The sequence below is a fragment of the Typopeltis vanoorti genome, chromosome 6 (assembly GCF_054136105.1).
Source record: "Typopeltis vanoorti isolate ZY-2024b chromosome 6, IOZ_Tvanoo_1.0, whole genome shotgun sequence".
Lineage (NCBI taxonomy): Eukaryota > Metazoa > Arthropoda > Arachnida > Uropygi > Thelyphonidae > Typopeltis > Typopeltis vanoorti.
In genome coordinates, this window is record NC_143554.1 from 146,011,612 (window position 1) to 146,038,361 (window position 26,750).

Genomic DNA, 26,750 nt, shown 5'->3' on the forward strand with positions numbered 1-26,750 from the left:
TCAATGTAATATAATTTCAATTTTCTAGCAAATAACATTGCATCCAATACATCTGATTTCAGAAATTTCTGTGGTGCATCTGCACGAGGCAGTTAAAGAATGCTCTCTGCTGATTCATTGCTTGAACCATGTGATATGGATTGAAAGTCCTGTTAGCAGTGGTGGGATCACTCAAATAATTTTCACACTGGTTTTCCAGATGGTCAATGCAATACTTTTTGGCACAATAAAGAGTGTCCATTGCATGAGATGCTGAATCTAAGGAAATGGAGTCTGAATAAAGATATCTGAAAAACAGACAAAGAAAAATAATCAGCTAAGCAGAACGGATCAAAGTTATCTAAGAATTAGTTTAACCTACTTTAAAACTAATTACTTAAACTTTCATGTTGTTTTTTTTTAAGAAGAAAAGTAAAACAAGAATTTCTTTACGACACTCAATAGTACGAAATACTAAACAATTATTTTACATATTATGTTTACTTTAATTGAGTATCTATTACTAACAAAAATATTCTAATTAAACTCAATTAACATACTAAGTTTCAATAACATTTGATGTAGATTTTCTTCTCTTTTTCAATAATTACATTTTCAAGCAGTTAACTTCTGGCCATGGTATTTTAAAATTATGGGCGATTGCCGGCCTGGTTGGTCGAGGGGTTAGCGTATCCGCTCTCCAGCCAAAAGGATGTGTATTCGAATTCCGCCGTGGGCATGGATGGTTGCGATTATCTGTGAAAGTACTAGTAGTGATAGTCAGCGGTGGGTGGCGTTGGATGAAGGTTGGTGGAGTAATGAGACGAAGTATTGTAGAATAGATGCCCTCCCTCGATGAGTATTTCGACTCCCTCCAGAGACCAAACATGGAACTTTAAGCCACTACAGCCCTCCAATAAGCGGAGGGCCGGTCTCAACACCAGCTTTGGAAATTCATCTTCCACCTGAAGATTACAAACATCCATATCCACGGCAGGATTCGCGAACCTGCAACCTCTTTTTTGGAGAGCAGATGAGCTAACCACTCAGCTAACCAAGCCGGCAAAATTCAACAACATCGGTGATATTATGCTAAAACAAGATTGATGAGGTTAGAGATCTCGGAATTTCAGTAAACAGAAAGCTGGAGTTCAAAGGCTACATAGCAAGGATTGCAAATACAACTCTGAGGATAACTGAAATGAACCTCAATATGAAAAATAACAGTGCCTACACTCCTCCCACGATGAGTCCTTGCACTCCTTGGAGGTGTCATGTAATAATAAAGAAGTCCCTTTGCCTATTTATACAACCTTGATATGACCTCACTTGGAATGTGTGCAGGTCTAGCTTCTGTGGTGATGCGGTTACAGTGGAGAAATTGAAACGTATGCTGTTACAGATGGTGTCAGGTTTGTGGAATATAAGTTACGAAGACAGAATGAGGATCTGTGGACTAGCAAACAGAGGAAAGTTTGGCCTGGAAGTGGGGAAATGAATGTAATCAAGAAGAGGGTAAAACTTGGTTGTCTCATCGGATGGTGTATAATTCCGATGGACTGCCATGGGAGGTTGTGAGTGCAAGTAGCGTGAATGAATCGAAGAACAAAGTATGATAGCTGGTTCAGGCAATACATGGCTTCCGTCCACGAGTCCCTTAATAATAATTTATATAGTTGTTTTTCCACAGAGAAAAAACAAAGACTAATAGCAGGCAATAATTGCTTTTCTAATTTGGCTCTCATTAAGCAACAGTTTATTATGAATTTACTATAGCTAAAATTTTAGTATGCTATTCAGCTTTTTTTGATGAAAGTTTCTTTCACTACGCGTTATTTCCGCTTCTTATGCAGGGTCCGCGTGTTACTCAGATGCGCTTTCTTGCTAGTACCACTCCCAACCGACCTGTCACCGGAGGATATATTTTTTACTGTAGCAGCGCATGTTCATTTTGATGAAAGTAATTGAGATTATGAATTAATATTACACATGAAAGAATGAATGCAAGCTTTTCTGTCATATTCGGACACACTTTAGATTTATGAAATACTGTGTTACTACTGAAGCAAACGAATTATAACGAAAAACATCAGTAAAACAATGCTATTGTTATAAATTTTTCCTATTGAACTATGTTAATTTCAATAAAAAAAAAATCTTACTTTAGCATTGACTGAAATGCTTCGACTGTAACATCTGGAACGCGAATTTCCTCTTTTTCTGGTAAACTTCCATAGAACATTGTCTGGAACACACAACTCCCCATCGATAGAATAAGTTTGTGAGCCTGAATGCTGACACCTCTTTCTCCAACATAAAATGTCACATCACAAAGTTGCTTGTTTCCCAACATAGCTTTGCCCCTTTCGGCCAACGTATTCTTTCCATTTTGCCAATCTTCCATGATTCTGGAATAAAAAACAAATCATTATAGTTTAGTTTACACTGTACAGAAATACAAGAATTCATATATGGGACAAGTATCTTTTCATCTCAAAACTTGATTATTGAAACCAAATCAGAGGGATTCTAAGTTGAATTGAATTATAATTTTTTTAATGATATTCTATCTAGTTCACTATGATAGTTTGCTTGAAATTTCTTTGTTCGAAAATTTGATTCCATGGACTATGTAGAAAACTGCTGTTTATTAGTATTTGAGTAGTTTCTTTAGGTTTAGAATCTCAGAACCTTATAATATACTATTGAATATTTTAGCAAACACTGGAGGATGGGGAAACGAAGGTTGTGTTTCCCCATTTTTTGATTATATCTGGTAATTTTCAAGTGACTAGTGTTGTCAACTATCAGGTTTTAATCAAAGAAAAAAGTTCACATTCCATGATATATAATAAATGGCAATGATAAAGGATTCAACATTAAAAACGTACCAGCTCTAATTTTTAAATTTTATTCCATCCTAAACGAAAGCCTTTTCGGCCATATTTGCACTTTTGTGCAAACATAACCATGAAATTAGGGAAGAAATATCTTTTCTTTTTCTTACCCAAAAAAGAAAAAACGTTTGAGACAAGTTTGGAAATGTGCTCGGACAATTTCTTGCATACAGCAAGATCATAAAGAAACAAAACAGCAATAAACAAAGGCTATACATTAGTTAGAGATGTTATCAGTGCTTTAATCATGTTTATGAATGGCATGCTCACTGTCCTTCAGTCCTGGCTACAATTGCTTCACATAACATTAAGTTAGACGAAGCAATTTCTGCTACTCAAAACAATTCCTCTTCCTTATTTTTTTCCCTCTTAATTTCTCAGAGAATACAGCATATGCAATTTGTTGACTGACTTCTGAGCATTTGTCTCCGTATGTATAGATTAGTGAGCATTATCATCCTTTAATGGATTTTAGGCCCAGTAGCTTGTTTCAATGTCATTTCATCTTTTTCTTGGTCATCCTTGATTTATATCCTCCAACTGAATGGTATCAGTTGGAGTATCTCTTTGGGTAGTCTCAAAATGTTTAATCTCTTCCTTTAAGTATATTTTAACTATAACTGAGTATTTCTTTGGTTCTTTATATGCTTCTCTTTTAGTCTCAATGTATAGCTTGCTGTAGGAATTTTATTTCTCAGGCTTTTATATTTTCCTTTTCTTCTGCACTCCACATTTCATCCTATACAGGAGAGGTCTCATAACTTTCAACTGTTATTTTTTTTCCTTTTGATCTTTTTAGGGTTATTATCCCAGTTATCTTTATAAAATTTGAAATTTTAATAGCAATGTCAACTTTTAGTGGGAGGGATTTGTAAAGTTCGGATAAACATTTAGAACAAAAAATATTAAAGCAACTGATATACTTCAAGAAAGAACATACCGATAGCAGAGTTATGAAGGTAACTTACGTTCTTATACATTAGACACATGTTGGTGGTGATGGGCAATATAAGCGCTGAAGGCAGTTGCGTGTAGTAGGAGACAGTTACATGTTTAGCGTTGTGGAGTAGCATATGTACTTGCCTCCTGCGATGAATCCTTGGAGATGCCACATAACAATAAGAAAATACTATTTCAGTTCGAAAATGTTACTCGATTAAAGACAAAATTAACCTTACACCCAAACAGAACGTTAGCAAACGATTGTATATGAAATCATAGCGGAAAAAAATTAATATAAACAAAACAAGTCCAACCACAGTACGAATGTCAAACCTTTCATTGTTGGGAGTGAAAAGTTAAAAATATTAGCACCCTTCAAATTAAAGCTTTCCTTCCTCGCACATAACAGCAATCTGAAAACTCTTGCAAAAAAATACTCACCCGACACTCATTTGTTTTGTAACAAAATATTTTAAAAAGTTACCGAACCGTTATTACGGTACGACAGCGCCACTGTACGACCCAGCATATTGGTGATCACCCAGCCAAAATATTTCATACCAACTTATGCAAGAAAAAAAAAGGTACAAAATCTAATAAAGTACTAAATTTTTATTTACTTTCGTTTCACTCTATTTAGGGCATTTTACAATATTACTACCTCATCATAGATTAACTCAATGTAATACTTCTAAACTAATGTTTATGACAAATATGAAAAGAAAAAATCAAACTCGCCTATCTAAGTATCTACGAGTCCAAGAGCTGCAGTTGTCAATCATCGTAACAGAAGTCTCAATTGTAATTAGCACTTAGTGTATTAATTTACCATATGATTTTTAGTTTTCAAAATAATATAACATTAGCTTTTCATCTATTTAATATGTTATATTGTTTTTAGCAGATTGTTAAATTAACTCTTCAGAAATAGTAAAATCTGTAGCTCAGGATGTCAAAGATGCGGCCCGCTAAACTTTGTAACCAATATGGTTATTTAACTTTTGACAACAGCGAATTAAATAAACATTTCAAAAAAATTGACATTTCCACTTATTATTTTATACGCCAAACTACTCTGCGATTTCTAAAGGAAATAATGTTCTATATGTCATTTCAAAAAAAATCTTGTTACACCACTGCATAAATATCGAATTTTAACGAGCACGTGGCTAAATCTGCTGACCACAGCAATCGGAGGCTACACTTTCTTAAGACTTACCAATTTAAGTCTTAAGAAAATAGTGTTCTCTATAATTAATGAAGAATTTAGAAAAATAATGTCAAAACCTTCAACCAGTATGATTAAAAAACGATTAATTGAAGAACACCATAGTTTCAAAGAAAAATGGAAGTTACAATATTTTTGTAACTTGTAAAATTATGCCTGATATGTAGAAAGTCTATTGCAGTTTGCAATAGTATAAATCATTAGGATAAAAATCAAAGAAAACTATGACAAATATGTTGCGAAACTTCGGAAAGATTGTCAAAATTAAATTTGACACTTCAAAATCAACAACAGGGCTATGGTAAAAACCAGTTATTTGTTATTACATTTAATTGCAAGCAAGTCTAAACCATTCACTGAAGGGAAATTTATTCGCGAGTGTATTATTAAAGCAGCTGAAGTGTCCTGATCAATTAAGGAAAATTAAAAATAAGCTTATCTCGAAATACTGATGAATTGATGATATAGCCGGGAATTTAAGGAATCAACTAAAATCAACAATTCAGACCTATTCCCTTGCAACTGACGAAAGTACAGATGTACGGGATATCGTTCAGCTGGCTGTTTTTATTCGTGGATGTGATATGAACTTAAAAGTGAAGAAATTTTAGAAATTATTCTTATGCACGATTCAACCACTGAAGTTGATGTTTCTGACGCCCTTATGGAAGATTTGAATGAATACAATTTACCGTTAAAAAAGAAAAAGCTAGTTTGTCTTGCAAATGATTGTGCTCCTGCCATGACTGGTGTTAAAGGAGTTTTTTTTTATTTTTTATTAAAATTTAAAAGAAAAATGCAAAGAACAAGATAAATCATTTTCAACATTTGAATTATTCATCAGCAAACACTATGCTCTAAAGTTTTAAATTTTGGACATTTTCTACAAATGCCAGTAAAATTGTAAATTATATTCGTGCACGTGGGCTTAATCATCACCAATTTAATAACTTTCCAGTCAAAGTTTTAAAGCGATTCTTCGAATTGCTGGACGAAATTACCATTTTTTTAGAATCGAAAAATTATTAATGTGAAATATTAAAAAATGATCAATGGATAAAGGAACTGGCTTTTTCAGTTGACATTACAAGTCACCTTAGTGAACTTAATCTTGAGCTACAAGGCAAAGATCAAGTAGCTACCAATGTTATTTGATATTAATATTTTCAAACAAATTACTTTGGCAAAAACAAATTCAAAAAGAAAATTTATCCCATTTGGAATGTTATCAATCATTATTGCAAAAATCACCATAATTGAAAATTTCAAAATATGCAATCAAATTAAGTTATTAGAAAATGAATTCGAAAGAAGATTTTTAGATTTCAAAAATATATGAAAATCAGTTTCACCTATTTACTTCTCTATCGATTGATGTTGAAACTGTTGATGACAATTTACAGTTAGAATTAATCGAAATTCAGCGTGATTCAGTATTGAAACAAAAATATATGGATGTTGGAATTCCAAAGTTCCATAATTATTTATCAGTCGATCGATACCCGAATGCCTAATTATGTGCAATTAGGCGTATTTATGTTCGGTAGCACATATTAATGCGAATAACTATTTTCAACTTTAAAGAATAATAAAACTGCGGAAAGATCGATTAACAGACCAGCATGTACAATCAATATTGAAAATAACTACAGCTCAACATTCAACCCAACTTTGAAGATTTCGTTAATAAAAAACGTCGAAAAACGCTTAAAAAAAATGTATAATTTTATTTAAACACGTAAACTTAATATTGTTAGGAACCACGAGATGGCGGTACGTCTTCTCCACTGCGTACCAATGAATCAGTGATGGCCTTCGGCGAGCTACCTCTGATTGGCTACCAGTGGAGATTGAACTGCCCACTCAGTCTCCAAACGTTAGATAGGGTGAACGGCCCCGCCTACTTCCAATACAGGAACAAATAGGCGTTAGCCGAGATTTTTTTTTTTTTTTTTTTTTTAACATAGTTCTATTTTGTACTTTTATACTCTATTATTAATAATTCTATTCTTTATTTCTAGATTTTTTTTCTGTTGCGGACCGTGGCTTGATGTATAATTCTTAAATTTGGCCATTGGAGGTAAACGAGTTTGACATGCCTGCTGTAGCTGATGAATATTTCAATTTTATTTATTTATTTATTATTATTTTTTTTTAACAGGAGTCCATTCATCAGTGGAGTTGGTAGTTGATTTATTTATTGTCACTGCTGAAAATATTTCAGTTGCTGCCGATGAATGAGGACGGTACAGACGCACAATACTGCTTTAACTAATGTTGTTAAATTAGGAAACATTCGTTCTCCTACAGCATTTTTCATTTCAGAATCTTTATTACAAAAACAACAAAACATTTATTCTTGACCTTTTTTTTTTCAGTGCTTCTACAGTAATTCAATAGTTTCCATTCTCTATCAAGTTCTTCACAACGCCCTAGATATACATTCGCTATGTCTAAAAACTAACCATTGTCGGGTGGATTTATCTTTTCAGTGGGGTCCAAATTACGCTGTGCATCAATAACAGGTGGTTCATTAAAATATTGAATTTTTCCACTTGTTTTCATTGTTGGAATGAGCTTATAACGCATGAGAAGTGTTTGAACAACGAATATATTTTTGCCTACTGCCTGTTGGATTGCGTGAGTATGGGATCGGGAGGGGGAGAAGGTTAGCGAACAGTGAGAGGGGGAGGAAAAAAGAGAAATTATGCTTGTGTCACAGAATGTGACATATGGGGAGGTGGGAGAAAAGAAAGTTATTAAACTGTCATATACGCCACCTGAGTTCTTACCGCACTTGCTACGCTAATAAGAATTGTTAGCGTAGTAAGTGCGGAAATAAAGTTTTTCCAAGCTAATGTTTAAAAATTATTTGCAAAACAGCAATGACCCAAGACAGATTGGCTGGTCTAGCAACTATATCGATAGAGGCGGACATAGCTCAAACAGTTTTTGTGAGTTATCCTCGTATAGAGAAAACATTTAATATTATTATGTAATCGTTTTGCATTAATGTTTCTCTTGTAATAAAAAGAAAATAGCAGTTGGAGATTTTATATTTTTGTCTTACAATCCATCAGGGGAGATATTCGTTTGCCTCATGGCGCGATCTAATCTTGCGACTGCCCTGATGCCTTTATTGCAACACCAGTTCTTTATGCGTATTCGTCGTTTAACGTTGTGGTCTCAACCGGATATGCACTATATATATATATATATATATACACATACCATAATCAGAAACACGTGTGTGTGTGAGAGAGAAAAAGTCAGGACGTCTAATATTGAGTTCTGGACACGTTTCATAAACACAAATCAGCCTCTTGTATGAAATTTTCAAATATCACGTTTATCGAAACACGTGATTAGCAAATATGATTTTACATACTACGAAAAACTTTTTTTTTTTTTTTAATATAAAACATCATTCTTACCTAATTCAGCAGAAATTGAGAAAGTTCTCCGATCACTCAAAAATAAGCTAACAGTAAGCCATACGGAGTATTTATGTTTGTCATATACGCCACCTACGGGAAACTGATGATGTTGCTCAATTCAAGTGCGCATCGCTACTGTTACATAGATTAATCAGAAATGTGGTTTGTATCGCCATCTAGTGAGCGTTAAATGTTGCGTCAGTTTTAAAAGTACTACTTTATTTTTAAAGTTTGAAATGAAAACATAATTCACTGATGTTCGAACTTAATTTAATTATAATTAAACTGTAAAGAGAGGTCAACCATTCATTTTGTTAAATGAATAGTTGAAAAGTCGGAGAGCTATGGAGTGGTGCCCTCCCTCGATGATTCTTCGGATTCCTTGGAGGTGTCACGAAATAATATCGTCAATACTTCTATTTCAGTAAAATCCGGCTTGGGCTAGATGAAATATATTTTATAGGTAGTGCGCATTCCATAAGAAATACGTTTTTTCCTCTACTTAAATTATAACCCTGCACGAAGGTTGCAGTTGTTAATAAATATAAGCATGTTGACTTTTTCTTAAGGTAAACTATAATTTTCCTGTAAGTATTGTTAATCCAACAATATTTTGTAGCACTTATTGTAAACTTTTAATTCAAGCGTTCAAATTAATATTATCAGGCTCACTTAAAATGCACTTCAATCATTGCAACTTTACTTCGTAGGCTAACAGCAAGTTTCTTAAAATGGAGTCGGAAACCTAACATTCTCTAATAAAGAAAGAACCCACTAACCTTTAAAAGCAATTAGTAATAGACTTTTTATATAATTCAATTCAATTAAAAAAAAATTCAATTCAATTCAAATTCAACGTTAAGACAGAACATCCTCATGAAAATACATTAACTGTAGCTCCTGTAGTGTTACCCGTTTCTGTTGTAGACGCAAAGTCTACAACAGGCCTTCAATTTTATAAAGAACAGTACTTTTTAAATTTTGTATCCAAATGATAATTTCCCCATGAGCGATATTAACAAGATCAACGTACTGTTTACAAATCAAGTGTTTAATGATCGTATTAGGGAACGTTCCTCAATCCAATTGCTTCTATAAATTTCAGAAAGTACAGAAGTGAAAATGCCTTGCCGATGAAGTCGAAAGAAAAGAATAAACTCATGGAAAACCTGGAATGAGCCGTTGAATTTTAAGTGAATGGTGGGAGTAACTATGAATCTCTTGCAACAAAATGCTCTATTGCACTATCCAAATTAGGGCTTTGACAGTATGTGAAATCAAATGAGTTGGTCACATGACCTATTGGAAATAGTATATAAAAGGAAATACTTCTGGGCTATTTGCTTGCCTTCAGGATAGTGAGGAGTTCTATCAGTAGCGGTTTGCCTGGTGGGATACAGTATTTACCTATGTGAGGGTTGGGTTCTTAGTCGCTGAGGACAGCCTCTACGTGGCACAGCTAGAACTGCAGAGGGGCGTTTTTTTTTTCCCTTTTTACTACGCTGTCAGGACAGATTAGATCCTCTGGGTGAGTAAACACTCCGAACCAAAAATCCGAGTCACTCGCGGCTTACCTACTGTCTACCCCCCCCCCCCCCCCAAATAACGCCAGGAGCCTGACGAGGCATCCACTCGACAGGTGTCATCGCAACTGGGGCAACCAAATCCTCCCGTAACGCCAGTCAGGTGCTTCGGAATGGCAAGGAAAAAGCTCTGGACGCTAGGAGAGCTGCTTGCCATTGCGAATATTGAGCGCTCTTTCCCGGGACGCAACATAAATCAGCATCTGGCTTCCGTCCTATAATATTTGCATCATAGCAAATTTACGCAGGACTAAAGCATACCGGGATACTATAGCGACCTTGCGATTGCTGGCGAGGTTTGCTGAGAAGGCTGTTTGCACGCCACCGCAGCAAGATGGAATTCAACTACCACATCTTAGAACAGGTAGAACCCCAAGGCGCTCCAAATAGTGTGCAAGGGAACAACTTTGAGGCTATGATGCCAATTGCCGGATGGTAAAGGGTATCAGGATTCCCTTCCTACCTACCTGGCCAAGACAAGCTAACTTATCTGGTGAGGGAATCAATAGACAAATTCTTAAAAGATGAAGATCCGATACCCGCTGAAGAGCGTGTGCTTACAGCCCTCTCCCCCTCTAAAAGAGGGATCAATGCCTAATTAGCCTGCTCAGATAGATCCTAGGTTGGCTAAAATGAATCGCATGAAATGGGAAGTGATGCCAAGGAGGGAAAAGAGGGATTCGTACCATGTAGCTCAATATATATATTATAACAAAACCGCTGAACTGGAAGTGATAGTGTTTGATAATGAACTCATAAGTAAAGCAAGAGCCCCTTATAGAAGAAATAGAGAAAGTAGTCCATGAAAGTGAGGAAACTAAAGTACCAGAAAAGTTTGCCATTAATATAGAAGAGTGATGCAGTAATGACTACAATTAAAATTAACGAAATCTAAGGCAATAAAAGTGGGCACAGAAGGTCCAAATGGGATAAGACTGGAAATGCTGAAGTTCTCTTACAGTTTTGAGCGGATTATATAATCTATGACTAGCACGTAGGGGAGTTACTCCAGTAGTCAAAAAGAAACTACCCTTATTCAAAAAACCCCCGCAGGATGGAGACCAATAACAATCGGGTCCGTCGTGCTCAGAATATTCTGCAGGATTTTAATGGGAAGAACTAACAAAAAAGTTAAGCTAAACTTGAGGCAAAAAGAGATTTAGACCCTGCCACGGTTGTTTCCACCTTTCTAATTTTCCAGACTATTTGGAGAAAAGCTATCAGAGAGAGAAACGCAATTTGTGCAATCTTTCTAACATTAAAAAAGCTTTTGACTCCGTAACACATGCAATCCTAGAAAGCCATTCTAGACTTGGGCTGTCTGGTGGCCTCATTGCCCTAATAAAGGATCTATACACTGACTGTGAAACCAGTTTCATCGCAAATGAGGGAGAAAGGATTCATGCTAAATTCATGAGGCGTCAAGCAAGGATGTCCCCTAAGCCCTTTCCTGTTTAATGCACTAATACATTCTACTAATGGTGATACCATCTGAATTAGGTATTACAGTTTAGGGTGAGAGTTACTGCGTTAGCCTTTGCAGACGACATGGTGATAATCTCAGATAACCCAGGTTATCCTGTGGTTTTATTGTAAGCAACATTAGAAATTCTGATACAAAAGGGTCTCCTACTGAACCCAGAAAAGTGCCGAGGAATAAATTTGAGATTTGACGGCAGAGCCTGGGCAGATACTCAGAACATTTGGTCAATTAATAACATACCAGTGACTGTTAGATCCTCAAAAGAAAGCAAGATATCTGGGAATGGAATTTTCACCCTGGGGGCTTGTTGATTGGGAAGTTTAATTCCTAGGAAAGGGTCTTAAAAGAATAGCGATGGCACCACTTAAACCACAACGAAAGGTTTATATGGTAAGAATTCACCTGATACCAAGAATATCTTATGGATTAGTGAACCGACTATTTTACAAATCAGTGATCCGTAGGAACGACCAAATGATAATAAAAAACAACAGGAAATGGCTCCATCTCCATGACAATGAGCGAAGCATACCTGAGAATCAGTAATAAAAAGGGAGGCCTAGGAATCGCACTATTTTACATGCCTAGTGGGGAGAAGCAGAGGGAAAGTGCTGACACCATGTGGAATAGTGAGGGTAAAATATTAATAGCACAAGACCATGGAATCAGAGGAGAGTGGGGACGACTGAAATAATATTTCAAGCTGAAATTTGAAGACAGTAATCTTAAAATATGTTCCTTGCTTAGATCATCTTTAAAGAAAAACGATATCGAGAATGCAGAAAATAAGACCAAACTAAAGATCTAAACCTCTGTAAGGGACTAAGCAACTGGTTCTTGAAAAAGAAACGTGATCTCACAGGCTGAGCAAGCATTGATCTAATTAGACTGCGGACGAATACCATTGCGAGGAATTACCAAGAGTGGGGAACACGACAGGATGGTGTAGTTTGTATTAAGCAAGGTCTACACCAACTAGAATCAAAAACACATGTCTTGCAATGCTGTCCTGGTACACTAGGCATGAGTAAGAAGACAGTGGTTGACATCCTATTCAGAATAATCTCAAGAGGGCATGGTGTTATAAAAGAGCTTAGAGTTCCGATGGATGAGGGTTTCTTAGTCCCCGATTTGGTGTGGTAATCACAGCCATAATCGATGTAACTATACCATATGAATCAAGTAACAGTAGTCTCAGAAGCAGCCCAAAGGAAAGTGGAAAAGTATGATATCCCGCCCTTAAAGGGAAGGGTTTCATAGCTTACAGGTAAAAGAGGTAGTAGTAGTAGTCTTAGCATTCGTTATAGGGGCAACAGGTACATGGTACAATGGAAACCTTGCAGTGGAAAAACTTGCAAGGCTTAGTGTCAAGGAAAGGACACTCATCTTCAAAGTTGTTGAAGATACTATAAGCACACTCAGAAGTTCCCTGAAAGGCAGATAGTGAAAACCGATTAAACCATCAAGGAACTAGACATGAGCGATTAAAATAAAACGGACGGGGAAACGATCTCTCCCAGCCTTGCATTTTCGGTATATTATGTAATTTGTCTTATTAAGCACCTACCTGTAGTATACACAGTCTACCTAGTAGAAGGCTTTCTTCGGTTATTATAATTGAATTTAAATAATAACATAAAGTAATAAAAGGATTAGTGTTCAACCAAACGTTTTCAATAGGATTGATATCCTATGTAATTAATTAATGGATACAAGAATCAGAAAAGGAGGAAAGTAAGGCAAGTCCTGTTAATGAATTGCATAGTACAGCCATTTAGTATAAAATATATACATATAGGCCGCATAAGTGGTATATACAAAGGGCATTAGGCTGGGTGGAGGGAGAATGGGCCACCCAACCCAGCCTTCCTCAACCCTACAAAGGGTTGGCTGGTGCCAACCAACCTTTAAAAGCCTGCATGATCGGGGGAGGCTGAGCCGGGCTTAGGGCTCGGCTATATCATGACCAACATCGGTGTGATGGCTAGAAGACTCCCACTCGGGAGTCACGAGAATTTAGGAATCTGATTCTCAAGTCAGTTACTTGAGTGTGGAGATTTCTGACCGCGATAGATACGATGTTTGGGACTAGGGTGCAGAATCGGTGGATGCACTGCTCTGCGATCCTTTCATCTCCTGCGCCGGGCAGAGGTCAGCCCCTCGAGTGAGGAGTTGAAACCTGATAGAGAGATCGGTGCGGCAAATGGGTCAGGAAGCCCAATGTAAGCAGCCGACAGTGGGTAGAATGCCCAAGAGCCGAGGAATCTATGCCCTGAACGTAGAGCACTGGTTCCAACCAGTAACCTTTAGTTATACTGGATTTATTCCAGCGAAACAGTACGAGATCGCCACCCAGAAAATCACGATAGTGTTGATCGCCTATTTATTCTTTGGTTTAAAAAAGTTTCATGATACTAAATTAGTGGCTTGGAAAAAAGTCAAATCCAAGAGTTGATCCCGCTCTTCAGGTCCCCCGACACCGATTCCTTTTCGAGAATGCTGTTCCCATGTAAAGATTTCGCAAGAAACTTTCTGCATCCGATATTAAGTTAGATGGAATAACACTTCTCTTCCTTCCAGTGGAGGAAGCACAGTGTCAAAAAGGATAAACATTTATAGATTAAGGATTCAGTATCGACAAGAGGCAAATGTACAGTGAATTCCCCTATTATATTAAATGGCAGATTATAAATATCCTCATTGTTATATACAGTGTTTTTTGTTAATTAAATGGAAATTCTTACCATTTGTTTCTGGGAGAAACAACACTTAATATGAAATTACGTAACTCGTTTTTTGGTCACTTGATAGGTTCCTCGCATAAAAGGGAAACGACCTTTGTGGTCTCTCCGATCCAAATGCTTCGCCTGTTCCTAATGAGCTATGGAGGCTCCATGGATCTGTTGGGCTAGTAGAATTGTCCAAGATTCGCTGAAGTTTGAATTTAAAATATTCAGAATCATTCTGACATTTATAGACTAATTTAAAAATCATTTGGGCCATTTGCACATCATTCATTTGCACATCAACTCTGGACATCTTTTTAGAATGTGGAATACATCTGTTGATTCCAAGCTATAGTTTCTGCTATCACCGGGATCCTATGGGATCAATTCCTCGTGTTCTTTCATATTCAGAGGATTCTTCAAAGAATCTAATGACTTTGGAATCAACCTAGTTGTAATTTGATGATTCCAAATATTTCTCAAGTTTTAGAATGACGATTCACAGATTATTCTAACCAACTCACATTGAGCACCTGCAATCCTTTTATACTCATCGTGTGGGTAGGATGTATACCAAACAAGACCGTGATTTTAGAATAAACGAAGAAGCGTTTCAGATAAAAACGGATGTAAAGATCAGTACCGATCCAGGTATTCTTATCTAAAGGAGAATCTGAAATCTAGGAACCATGACTTGCAATAATCACTGCATTTGCACATTATTCCAAAATTAAGTATTTCGATATTACACAAGCAGCAAAATCGGATGTCTAAAGTTCATTGAAGTATCAGCGAAATGCTTGATGTATTTTACAAATAGAAGCACCCATCTGCTAGTGCATATTTTCATAATCTGTTAGAAAAGGAGAGACTTGTTTCAGCATTAATATTTAGAATTGAAATCCACGTGCAAGTAAAGGACGGGAGTAACTATGAATCTCTTAACGTGACCGATCAACTCAATTCTTATATTTCTTGGAGACCTCGCCAATATTAATGCCAACCTTAGGACTAGAATTAACATTCTGCATAAGCTTACCAGATCAACTTGGGGGGAAGCTTGTGTCCCACATTAAGGACATATGCTCTGGACCTCCTTATTTAACTGTGAATACTGCACATGTTAATTCAATTGATACCGTCCAGAATCAGACAATGCGCATCATTTCTGGAACAATAAAAACTACTCCATGTTGGCTACCAGTTCTCAACCACATAACCGTCACACCTACGATGGCAAGACAACCTGAATCGCAACGTACTCTGGAAGACTGTTTTTTACCCAAACAGTCCATGATTCGACGTAGGTCGAACCATGGACTGTTTTACTTGGATAATAAGGCAAAACTCATCTTGTGACTGGTGAGGATAACAAAACTAAAACATCACGTTTGATTGTCCTCGGCCTATGCGTGACCTGTAACTGATAAGTTTCTACAGATGCTATTGATTGGCTGGCGAACTTAGACATTTTAATTTTGTCTACTTATTTTTACAAATATGATTAGTGCCATTTCACATTGTCCTTTTATACACCTTGTATTATTGTATGCGTGAACTCATATGCGTGTATATTTAGGCCGAATGCTACCTAAAGTTAGAATACTTCCTCGCCGCTACCAAAAACATTTTCTTTAACCAGCAAACGAACCTGCCTATCTGGAGCGAAAGTATTCTTTTCACTCGTCTAAAATGCTGATTCATTGTAATTTCCGGTTAAAACTGCTCCCAATTTACTTCCACTCAGTCTCCTTAACGCAGACGTGAAATGATTTGAATATGCATGCAAAGAAAATTCTAGTTTTCTGAAACATAGCAACGTCGAATTCTCTGCAGAGAGGTCCTCATCACTGAAGTACGATTAAAAAAAAATTAACTTTGGTGAATTCAAGTATCTTCACTTACAGACTTGGGTACTCAGCTATCCATCTACAGCTTCCACTTAATCCACTCATAAGAGTTCAGTGTTGTGTACGGAAGGATCCAGTTACTGCACATCTGAGTAATACTGATGTATAGCATTCACCAAGCTGATCTTGTTCATCTAAAAAAGGAACCTTATGTACTTTAGCGTGGTACAAAAACCGGATCTATTCCGCCATATTTGATGGCATTCCGGACGAATCATGGGTAACGAGGGAATTTAACGAAAGTGCTTCGATGACCGCTTTCCTTCATTCGACAAGTATTGGAAGTCTGGCCAGTATGCCAATACTAGTTAAATCCACATTCTTGGATTTATGCATGTACTGGCCATTGAATTTTAGGGCGAATTTCGTGCTAAACAGGTTTTGCGATTTGAAAACATCCACCCATTGCACAGACCAATGCAAATTCCTGTTGAAAATTATCCAACTTTTCAGAAATGAGGTTAAATAAGGGAGGTGTGTAATGAATGCGAGGCTAAGGCAATCTAAGCGGTATTATGGAGGTAGCACAAGATTATCGGTAATCAGTTGCATGAAGCTTACAAAGAGCATGTGAGAAAGAAAACTTGTTTAGTTGTAGTTGAAATGTTAGCTGCTGACGTCACGTGATCCCAGGGTAATGTGGCCAGCAGAATAATTATTAGTGAATAATTGGTCGAGGAAATGGTTGAATGATAACCACTGCAGAGGATATAGTGAAGATATTAAAGGAGCAATTCATAGAAGGTGTATCCTCTGTATGCCATGAAAAACTTTGGCATTAGGGAGTAGGATGAACAAGAAAATTGATCAACTATATTAACGCTGTAGAACTTTATTATGGCATGTTTTGAGATAATGTTCCAGGAAAGTAGGGGAATTGGTGTAACAGACTGGGCTCAGCTCTAAGGAATTAAAATATTGCAAATTGGTCTGCTTAAGTGGCAAAAGCAATGAATTTTTTCAGGCTAATCCGTTTGGAGTTAATTGAAGTGTTACGTTAGCTAGAAAGAAAATGAGAATCGGGTTAACAGCGGCACTGATGGACAGCAAAAGGTTTGCTAGAAGATTGCATTTTTACTTTAAATACTAAACCACTGAAACAGAATATTCATTAAGTCGTATGTACATTTGTGTGCATAGCTTCCCAGAAGAACTAAGAACAGTGTATCCGAGGGTCTGTTGTGGGGCACAGCTGTAACTTAATTATAGGGAAAAAGCTTTTGATACGACATGTAGTGTTCAGATGCAAATTGCGAAGTGTACATTAAATATGACTATGCAAGGAGACTAATGGATTGAATTAGTGACCATTCACAATGCTGAAAGGCGTTTTTAAAACTTGAATCAATGATATGATCCAAAAATAGCTGATCATAAGTAAGAGATCAGTTGCGTAAGGACGCAGCTGATCTTTCTTATGCTCAGATTATGTCCTAACACAACGCAATTGTGTAAGGACGTAAAATGTCTCATGAAGGATGTATAATATTTCGGAAATATTGCAAAAAAATTATAACAGAAGTTTGGGATAGGATTAAAAGGATATTATGGTTCCTTGTATAAGGCTTTGATCTGGTCGAATTGTTAGCTGTGCAGATTTGTTCAACAGGTTTTTCGAACGAAACCTTAAGGTTGCATAGGCGATTGTCTAAGCTCAATTATTTGGACATTAAGATGGCTTGAGGAAAATACAATATGCACTCTACTAGATAGGGGAATGCGAGAATTACTGGATTAATCACTGGATTTTAGTGAAGAGCACTAGTCTCCATCCTTGGAAGCCAGTATGAGGAGTCAGAACACCGTTGTAATGGACTAACAGATTTAAGTGAGTTGCCCGATTGATGTGACTAAGCCACCGTCGCTTACCTGCAACTGGGAATGGATCTCACAATAGTCTTGTCTGTGTGGAGTTGATAAAACTAAGAATAATCATATCGTAATACTTGGATTCGATGCTAATTGGCGAAATGACTGCTATTAGGAAACTCCTGAAATAACTGCGATTTGATGTTTTGTGTGTATTGTTGTATTACAGCATTTAATAACAATTATATTGCTATTAAATGCTGTAATCCTAAGAATGGAGCCAAAAACTCAGAACAGATCAGTGCCTAAATTTGAAGTTATTACTGCTGAAGAAACCTTTTGTTCCGAAGAGCAGAACAGTTGCTGCAGTGATAATATATCCGAGGATAAGACTTGCAAACATCTCAATTAAGAGAAATTAGTAGAAAATCGATAAGTGAATTAGAAAAAGGAGAACGGTTAATAAATATTGGACAAGGACTGGAATAAGAGGCAGGAAAGCACAGAACTTGCTAATCAAAACAAGGCAAGTCAATTGAAACCAAGAAAAAGGTGATGTGGTGATTCAATCATAAAATTGACGCTTGCTGAGGAACGCACTTCCCCGGAACAAAAATTAAAATACCACAAATGTAATATGTAAACGATGGTAGTTCTTGTATGAACAATTAAAGTAGCAAAGAATATAGCAATTAGATAAAATATAAAGGTCCGTTGGAAACTAGGTATAAATACGAGAATAATTGTAAGTTTGCTTCCGAGATATTACCGAATTAAGGAAGGCAATGGTAGCAAATGAATCCATGTGCCGTGTCGAATAGATGGATGCGAGTTTCCATGTATGATGGGAGAAGTCATTTGTATAAGATGGACGTCCAGCACTTGAATTCATTGGGCATCAGAATGCAGGAAAAATAACTTATTGGGATGATTCCAATGCAGGGTCACGGAAACTTTCTGTCTGGTTACCAACTTCCATAGTTGGTAGCTTTATCTAGATTGTCTTAGTTCTGTAAATGAAATCCAACTTATTCAATTTCATTTAGCTCTTCATTTCCATTTCTTGGAAATAATGCTTCAATGACTTATATCTGTGAGTGCCTGTGTGGTGCCGCGATTACATCTGATACAACCAAGTATGTTTCCTTTGAATATTCAATATCTTGGACCAGCGAAAGCATTTTGCCTGGCTTCTGAATTCGTCGTTGTAGTACATCATGTTTAGGAGGTAACCGTAGCACCATTTTTCAAAAATGCTCACTTCCACACTACCTTAACAGGCAACGAGTCGTATCCAAAATTTAGCTTCAGTTTCAAAATGTTGCTTTGTAACCGCCTTGTCTAGCTTCAATAATGACATCGATATTTATACTGATCAAAAAATCAAGTAATGACCAAATCAACTAATTGAAGGATAACATCATACAGAACACTAGAATAACGTTAGGGGGTCGAATAAATGCTAGGAACTCTGTGCACTATTAAATCTGATCCATAACAGAACACTGGACCCCATCACACTAATATGGCTACAATAAATTTTGTTGAACATTCAACAGGAAGTACTTAACTGTTTTATTCGAACTTACAAATAATTGGATAACGTTTGTACAAATTCTGAACTCACCATACACATTCATTAAGAAATACTGGCTTATATTATGCTCAACTTCCTGACGACCGAAATTATCTTATGTGATACAGAAAAGTGCGTATAGTATTACCAACACTACACATTATGTACACCATAAAAGAGGTGGTATATTTCCATTTGTAAATGAAAATTCACAGTATGACCGAAACCATAACCACTTTAGAACATTCAAAAATATTACGTTTTGAAATCATGAATGATTACTACCAAAAATAGATGATAAACACAATATAGACCCCAAATAGAAACCCTCTGAGCTTCTTACAAGAATTAGTAACATGGCTAAATGACATCACCTTGGACCTGTCTCGTACCAGGAATATCTACAAGGTAGTTGGTTTATTGTTGTATTGAGCTTACAAAAGAAATTCTAAACGACTGGTTAACACAATCATGCATAGACCACATCACCGGCTTCTAAACACATACATCATTAAATTAGGTGACCACTTTATCGCAACGTCATTCCACAAGACCACCGATACATTACCCACATGCTATAAACCGCATTAGATAAACACGGTACTATCATAGTAAAGAGAATCGCTGATAACCTTATACGTCAAACTGGAACAAGCTACTCACCATAAATGATCCAATAACTTCATACGACAGCAAAGTTCTGTTCACAGAAAAGTAACAAAACACCGAAGAAACAAGACATGCACTAAATCCATGGATGAATGAAAATTCTTAACAGCATTGTAACAAAAGTCAGTCATTCTATGGAAGAGTAAGTCACCCAATGACATTCACCTACAATCAATGCACATAAACAAGTAACCAATCAACTAAAATTAGGTGCGCCAAAAGACTATCAGAAATTCGCAGAATTCAGTGCCAATATGAAAGAAACATGGTCTACACTTAATGAACTATTAACCAAGTAAAAAGTAAAAACCCGCATACAAGATTATTGCGAAATACTTTTGGTCAGGAAAAGAACCAGAACTTGCAGAATCATTTAACTACGCCTTCACTAACATACAACTCAAGATACTTTCCCCATTAGGACAAACACAAAACTAAGTTTATTAACCCAAATTAAACAGCCATGTACTTTCCTTCTGTATCTCAATTAGAACTGAAAGCTGCTCAAATCAAAGCAAAAGATAAGTCCAGGAATTGATAATCCGTCCCAGAGCTAACATTTTGAAAAACAATCCTGCACTTCTGAACATATTCGATACTGGCACTATTCCCAAACTAATAATCGGTATAGCTACATCGATCTATAAACATGGAAAGAGATGTTTACAACTATAGACCAATAGCCAACTTGCCTATAATCTCTAAAATTCTTGAGAAAGTAATACACACAAGTCTACAAAAGCTACTTGAAGAAATACAGCACCTCACAAAAGCAGTATGGTTTCCAGAAAACCGAGGGCACAACCATGTTATCAGAGAACATTACAAAATCCTTGAAAAAAACAACTTTCTGTCCTCATACTCCTTGATCTAACCAAAGCTTTTGACCATGAAATACTGCTATCCAAACGACAGTCGGGAAGAGGGACATTGCATACCTGGTTTAGGAATTCAGACTGCATGCAAATAACAGGCACATCACAGCCAGGGAATACAAATATACTGAGTCCCTCAAGGAGCAATATTTTCACCCACACGGTTCAACATATACATAAATAACATTCAAAACTTGGCCTTAGAAAGTCAAAAATGTATGAATACGCAGACATCACTGCTAACAGTCCACAAAGATAAACACTGCTCTAAAGAACATGACCTAAAAAATAAGGGACTGCTATCAGAGTTCAATTATAGCAAGCACTAGGACGCAAATGCTAATGAAGAACCCTAGAATTATGCGCCCTGCACCGCTAATAATAGTCACATACCATTGCATTTGGCCCTGGACACTAACCTAATCACACCCGTAATATGCTAAATACCTCGGTTTATACATTGACAAAGACTAAACACATACAATTCCTTAATAACTACGCATTGATGCTACATAATTCTTCGAAGCAAAAAAAAAAGCACATGGAATTTGTGAAACAATACTAAAAGGTATAGTAAGTGCCTCCGCAATCAGCAACTTATATTTAGAAAAAATTTCACCGAGGAATGATCTCAAAGGAGCTTTGGAGACCCAAATACATACCAGGAAATAACTAAACTAATGGTAAAACCTAAAATACGGATTCTAAAAAAATCTAAGACACTATGTTCTGTTAAGACAATTTCAAAAACGCTTACTGTAATAAGAAACGTACCGCATAACCAAACCAAACTTTCACAATTGGATGTTATAAAAATTTGTATGGCACAGCCATGAGGGAGCATCTTCTACACATTACTCAACTTGACATATATAGGCAAAATATCCGAACATTTACAGAACATTAAAAAGGTTCCAACTATGGAATTTGTATCAGCACACTTAGAACATTCATTTACCATCATTTCACATAAAATGTGAACCACAGTAACAAACGCTAAGAAAAGTTTACTTAATTATACAAAACATTCAGTATAACGTAAGTAGAATGAATTTAAAGCAAGACTGTTGCATTGTGAAAGCGTAGCTGTAAACTTAGGTGAGAAAGCACGGAAGATGAACTTCTATACGAATGCCTAACAGCAATTCACTGAGGATGGTTACAAACAAGGGAATTAAACCCACGGACCTTATATTACAGTGGACATTCAGTGCTACAGTTTAAATTGCTCTACTAATACATGCTTCTTTATGAAGAGCATTAATCCGGAAAGAATTGTTTTAGCAGATATGTTTACTGTCAAACTCCCTGAAGACTCGAAGACATGCATTTATAACTTGCTGATATGAAGAATCAACCACTTGCTCAAGTAGTTGCCAGACTCAAGTGAATATTTAGCTGATGTATGCCATTTATAAGGAAATATGGAATTCTGCAGATGCCAATTACTAAATTAATTTGTACTAACTGAAACGGTTTTTATCACTTTGGCAATTTAAAATTCAATTCAAAGTATTATCTAGTTAGCCGCGATTAGGTAGCTAACTCCATACTTAGAAATGATTCTATTACTCATAGATGCAACAACTAATCACCGACAGATTCGTCGTGGCACACATTTAAGTGTTGACGGCGCTACTGATCGAGATCAGGCCATTACTGACGGCCTTTTGAGAATGCTGGAGATTTAAATGGCAATGAAATTAGAGTAGAATTGGTATATTAATGTAGAGGAATCTTAACAACCAATAAAACGGTCACCGACCGTGTAATGGGAAAGATGACTTACAAGAGGGAAATTGTGCTGAGTAATTGTAGTGTAACTTAAATTCGGAATTGAAAATTTGTCCCCGTTGCAGGTATTTAAAGTGGTGATAAATAACAAAATAGTAGCATTATAAGCCAGTTAAATTATTAAACTAAATTGTAAGCTATTTGAACTTTATTGTCAGTGAAAATAAATGAAAGAAACTGATCAAGACAAATCAATTTCTACAGCAAAATATTCATGAACCCGCTGAAGTAGAATCTCAGCTACTGCTTGCATTGTTGCAGTGATTCACATATAGTTGCAGAGACTCGAATACCGAAAAGAGGATTGAGTAACAATAAACTGACAAGATTTCGCATAGTGCTAGGAAGCAGTGAACTAGTATTTGCTTAAGGTCCTGACTAGGATGGGTGGGTTTAGGAAGCTTCCGTTGATGTATTCTCAGTAAAGTAATTTTATCTTTGGGTGATCATTATGGCTGTACCCTATTACTTGGTGGTTATGCACCAACCTTAAATATCTGGCAGTTCACAATATTCAGAGAATATTGTGAACTGCCAGATATGGAACATGGTGATCTCATCCTTCATTGTGAGGTGCGCTGGCTTTCTAAAGAACAAGTTTTCAGTAGATTTTGGAAGCTGAAAGAAAGTGTTCGTAATTTTCTGGAAGACAAGGATGAGCTGCCTGAGGAAAAAAGCCCTGTTGTGTGATGAGAAATTCTATCTGATTTAGCATTTTTAGTTGATGTTACCAGCCACCTCCATGATCTATATTTGAAACTGCAGGGCAAGAACAAATTGTTCCCTAGCTTAGTAAATGACATCAGTGCATTCAAAATGAAATTAAAACTGATCATCTCCCAGTTATAAAACGGGGATTTAAGTCAATTTCCACATTTAAAAGAACATAGTGAATCTGTTGACGATAATGGCAACTTTACAGAATATACTGAGAAACTCAGATTATTGCAAGGGTCCTTTAACAGTCGTTTTAGCGATTTTGCCGAAGACTGCATACTTGCATTTATAAATCCCTTTTCACTTACTAAACAAAAAATCTTAACGATGCCTAGTAACATACAAATGGAACTTATTGATCTCAAAACCAATTCTTTATTGAAAATGAAATTTAATGAACTTCCATCACTCCCAGATGCTTCTGATACAATTAATTTCTGGCGATCGTTGCCCTGCGAACATTTTCCAGACCTGAGAAAATTTGCTCACAGTTATATCTGTCGTTTTGGAACTACATACAGATGCGAACAAGCGTTTTCATCAATGAAAATGATTAAGAACAAACTACGGTCGCGACTGACTGATTGAAATTTGAAAAACTGTTTGATGCTTTCTGTAACTGATTTAACTCCAAACACTACAAGCTTAGCAAAAGCAAAGCAATTTCAAAAGTCTCAATAAAATAATTAATGTTTATGTTGTCTTTATATGAAATCCTATTATTTAAAACTGCCAAAAGTGTCTATATTACCATATATATAATAAATCGTTTTATGCATAACTTTTAAATATATATCCATATTACCATATTTTAAGAAGGCTGAAAAGTGGTATAAGTTTGTATGGCGCATCTCAACTTAAAAATGAAAAAATTGACGCATGAAATATAAAGTGGCCACCCCTGGTTTAAGGATTCAAGCTGTCGATAGGGCATGCGCAGTTCAACTTCATTATGCAATTGTTGGATTTAAGTTTAGATAGCTAATTAAAGTTTAGATAGCTAATTAAAGTTTAGATAGCTAATTAAAGTTTGTATCGAAGATTAAGAACTTTGATCTGCATATTGTTACAATCGTGGTTTCAGGCAGATTGCGAATTTGAAGTCAAACCACAGATCAACTTCACTCTACTAATTACGATATAAAATACGCCTAAATGTTTTCGTTTGGAATACGGGTTGCTTAACCTAAACTGAAGCAATCATTTCCACGAAACCGTCGCAACTCAAGCAAATTCAGGTTTAGTTAAGTCTTTTCAAAGAGGAACTGCTTATTTCAGATAAATCTAGTAGCAAACCCAGAGTTGCTCAACTAAAGCGACTGTTGTGCTATTAGCAGTCTCTTTAGTAGAGCATCTCTGGTCTGAATGAGATTGTACAGAATTACGCAAAAGTTATGTTGGGATATTTTTTACTAAAATATCCAACTAAATTGCAGCAAAAAACGCTACTCATCGTAGTGTGCACTAACAAAATTTTGTAGGGAATTACTTCTACGAAAATACGACAGTTGGGAAAAGCAACGCATAACGCACCTCCAAAAGATGAAATTCTTTCGATGAGAGTGCAAGAATAATCAATGCAAGGTACAGTTGTACGCCGGTATTATTTAAGACAATACCAAAGTGTTTTAAAACTACAACCGCCTTTCTAGCAATTAAGAATCAGTAAACATTGCTAAAAGGTTAAGTCAGATCTACACAAGAGTGACCGATTTCCCATTCGGAAAAATTTGCACAGAAACGCAGGTTGAGACTCCCGTAGTTCAATCCACCTGCATTTCAATGAAAATTGTAATTGACCGCCCTCCCCTCTCCAAAGATAATATACCAGCAAAGAATTATAATGAACTTAAGGGAAGCTACAGTGTTTTCAAATCTTTGATACTTAAGACAATTCTTTCACTTAAGAGTACGTCATGGTCACCTTAATGTATTCATCTCGGCGATGAGTTTAAGTCCATTGTATTGTATATAGTCACTGAAAAATAAACCGCATTTGGTTCGGCCCCCACACGAAAGAGATCTTCCTTGTCATTTACTGTAGTAACAGCAGACTGCTTTCCCACCCTCCATTCAAGATTCAACATACTACCCTGCTGTGAATAAAAGCACATTAAATTCTGTATTTGAATGAGGCTTTCATGTAAAAAGTTACATATGCAAGTCCAAGTGAAATTCAATTATCAAATACGTACGAATTGCGATATTACATACAAAAACATATCTGAATTGTGGGTGTAATTCAATACACATTTGATGACAGTAACGACACCGCATTGTTAATAGCGAGATTAAGCGGAGGAGGGGAATCGACATATAGGATGGGTATCAGAAATAGGACAAGTCCCATTTAAAGTACACTTACTCGCAAAAAATTGTAGACCATCTATACCGACGAGTTCAATTAAATAAACCCTCTTTGCACTAACAAAGAATACAATTACCTTTAACCCCGAAATAGTTTAGTAGTTTTTCATCTACAACATAGGGATAGATTTCAGGCTGGTGCAGTTAATTGATTAAGCTGTTAATTAAATCATAATTTTGCGTGTTCAGAATTAAACTGAATTTTGGATATTGCTACAAACTATGAATACTTACATTGAAGGCTTCGAAGCAAGCTGCCCTTCGCACTACATAGGATTAAAGCAAACTTCGCTTCGTGACTAATTTTCGGTCTGCTTGGATAAAGATTACGTCATGGTTCGAATAGTTGATGCAGATCAGCAGCCATTTTAATTTTCTTACATGCAAAATCACTTATCTTATCCTATCGATTCTGCGCAATCCTTGTTGTACGAAGTTTGCCTCTGAGTTTTGAAGATAGAATGGAGGTAATCGGCTCTTCAAGCAATGTCAGTCTGAAATTTATGCACATTTAGATAAAATTCAGTTTCCTTTTGTGAACGCCATTGAATACTCCCTTCGTTAATTTAAGTGAACAAATGACACTTATTGCATTTTCTCTACGGGGATGTGGAGGTTGGTATTTCCGGTGCAGTTTCTCTTTAGCTGTCTATACGGCTTCAACAAGATACTGTTGCTAAAAAGGTAGTTAGATATACAGAGTAATCCGACTCCTACAATATAGCAGAAATATCTTCTGGTCCTGTTCTCTAATTCTA

At 36.3% G+C, this 26,750-nt stretch overlaps 1 protein-coding gene across 2 annotated transcripts; it reads right to left on the minus strand.

Moving 5' to 3' along the window:
• On the minus strand, nt 1-26,581 carry LOC150106032 (BTB/POZ domain-containing protein 6-like). 2 transcript variants are annotated; one of them, XM_090393768.1, is made up of 3 exons: nt 26,227-26,581; nt 2,142-2,387; nt 1-287 (listed from the first exon to the last, which is right to left on the minus strand). In XM_090393768.1, exons 2-3 carry the CDS (start codon nt 2,381-2,383, stop codon nt 59-61), a joined length of 471 nt encoding a protein of 156 aa, XP_090249894.1. In that variant the 5' UTR covers nt 2,384-2,387; nt 26,227-26,581; the 3' UTR covers nt 1-58. The 2 variants fall into 2 exon arrangements, with proteins under 2 accessions (XP_090249894.1, XP_090249893.1); XM_090393767.1 differs by lacking the exon at nt 26,227-26,581 and adding an exon at nt 8,481-8,553.
• Between the last annotated feature and the right edge of the window lie 169 nt (nt 26,582-26,750).

Bases quoted from the DNA above. Each gene is read 5' to 3' on its own strand.
- LOC150106032 (XM_090393768.1), bottom strand. From the start codon at position 2,383: ATGGAAGATTGGCAAAATGGAAAGAATACGTTGGCCGAAAGGGGCAAA. The intron at 288-2,141 runs GTAAGATTTTTT...TCTGTTTTTCAG, and splicing joins GCATTTCAGTCAATGCTAAA to ATATCTTTATTCAGACTCCA.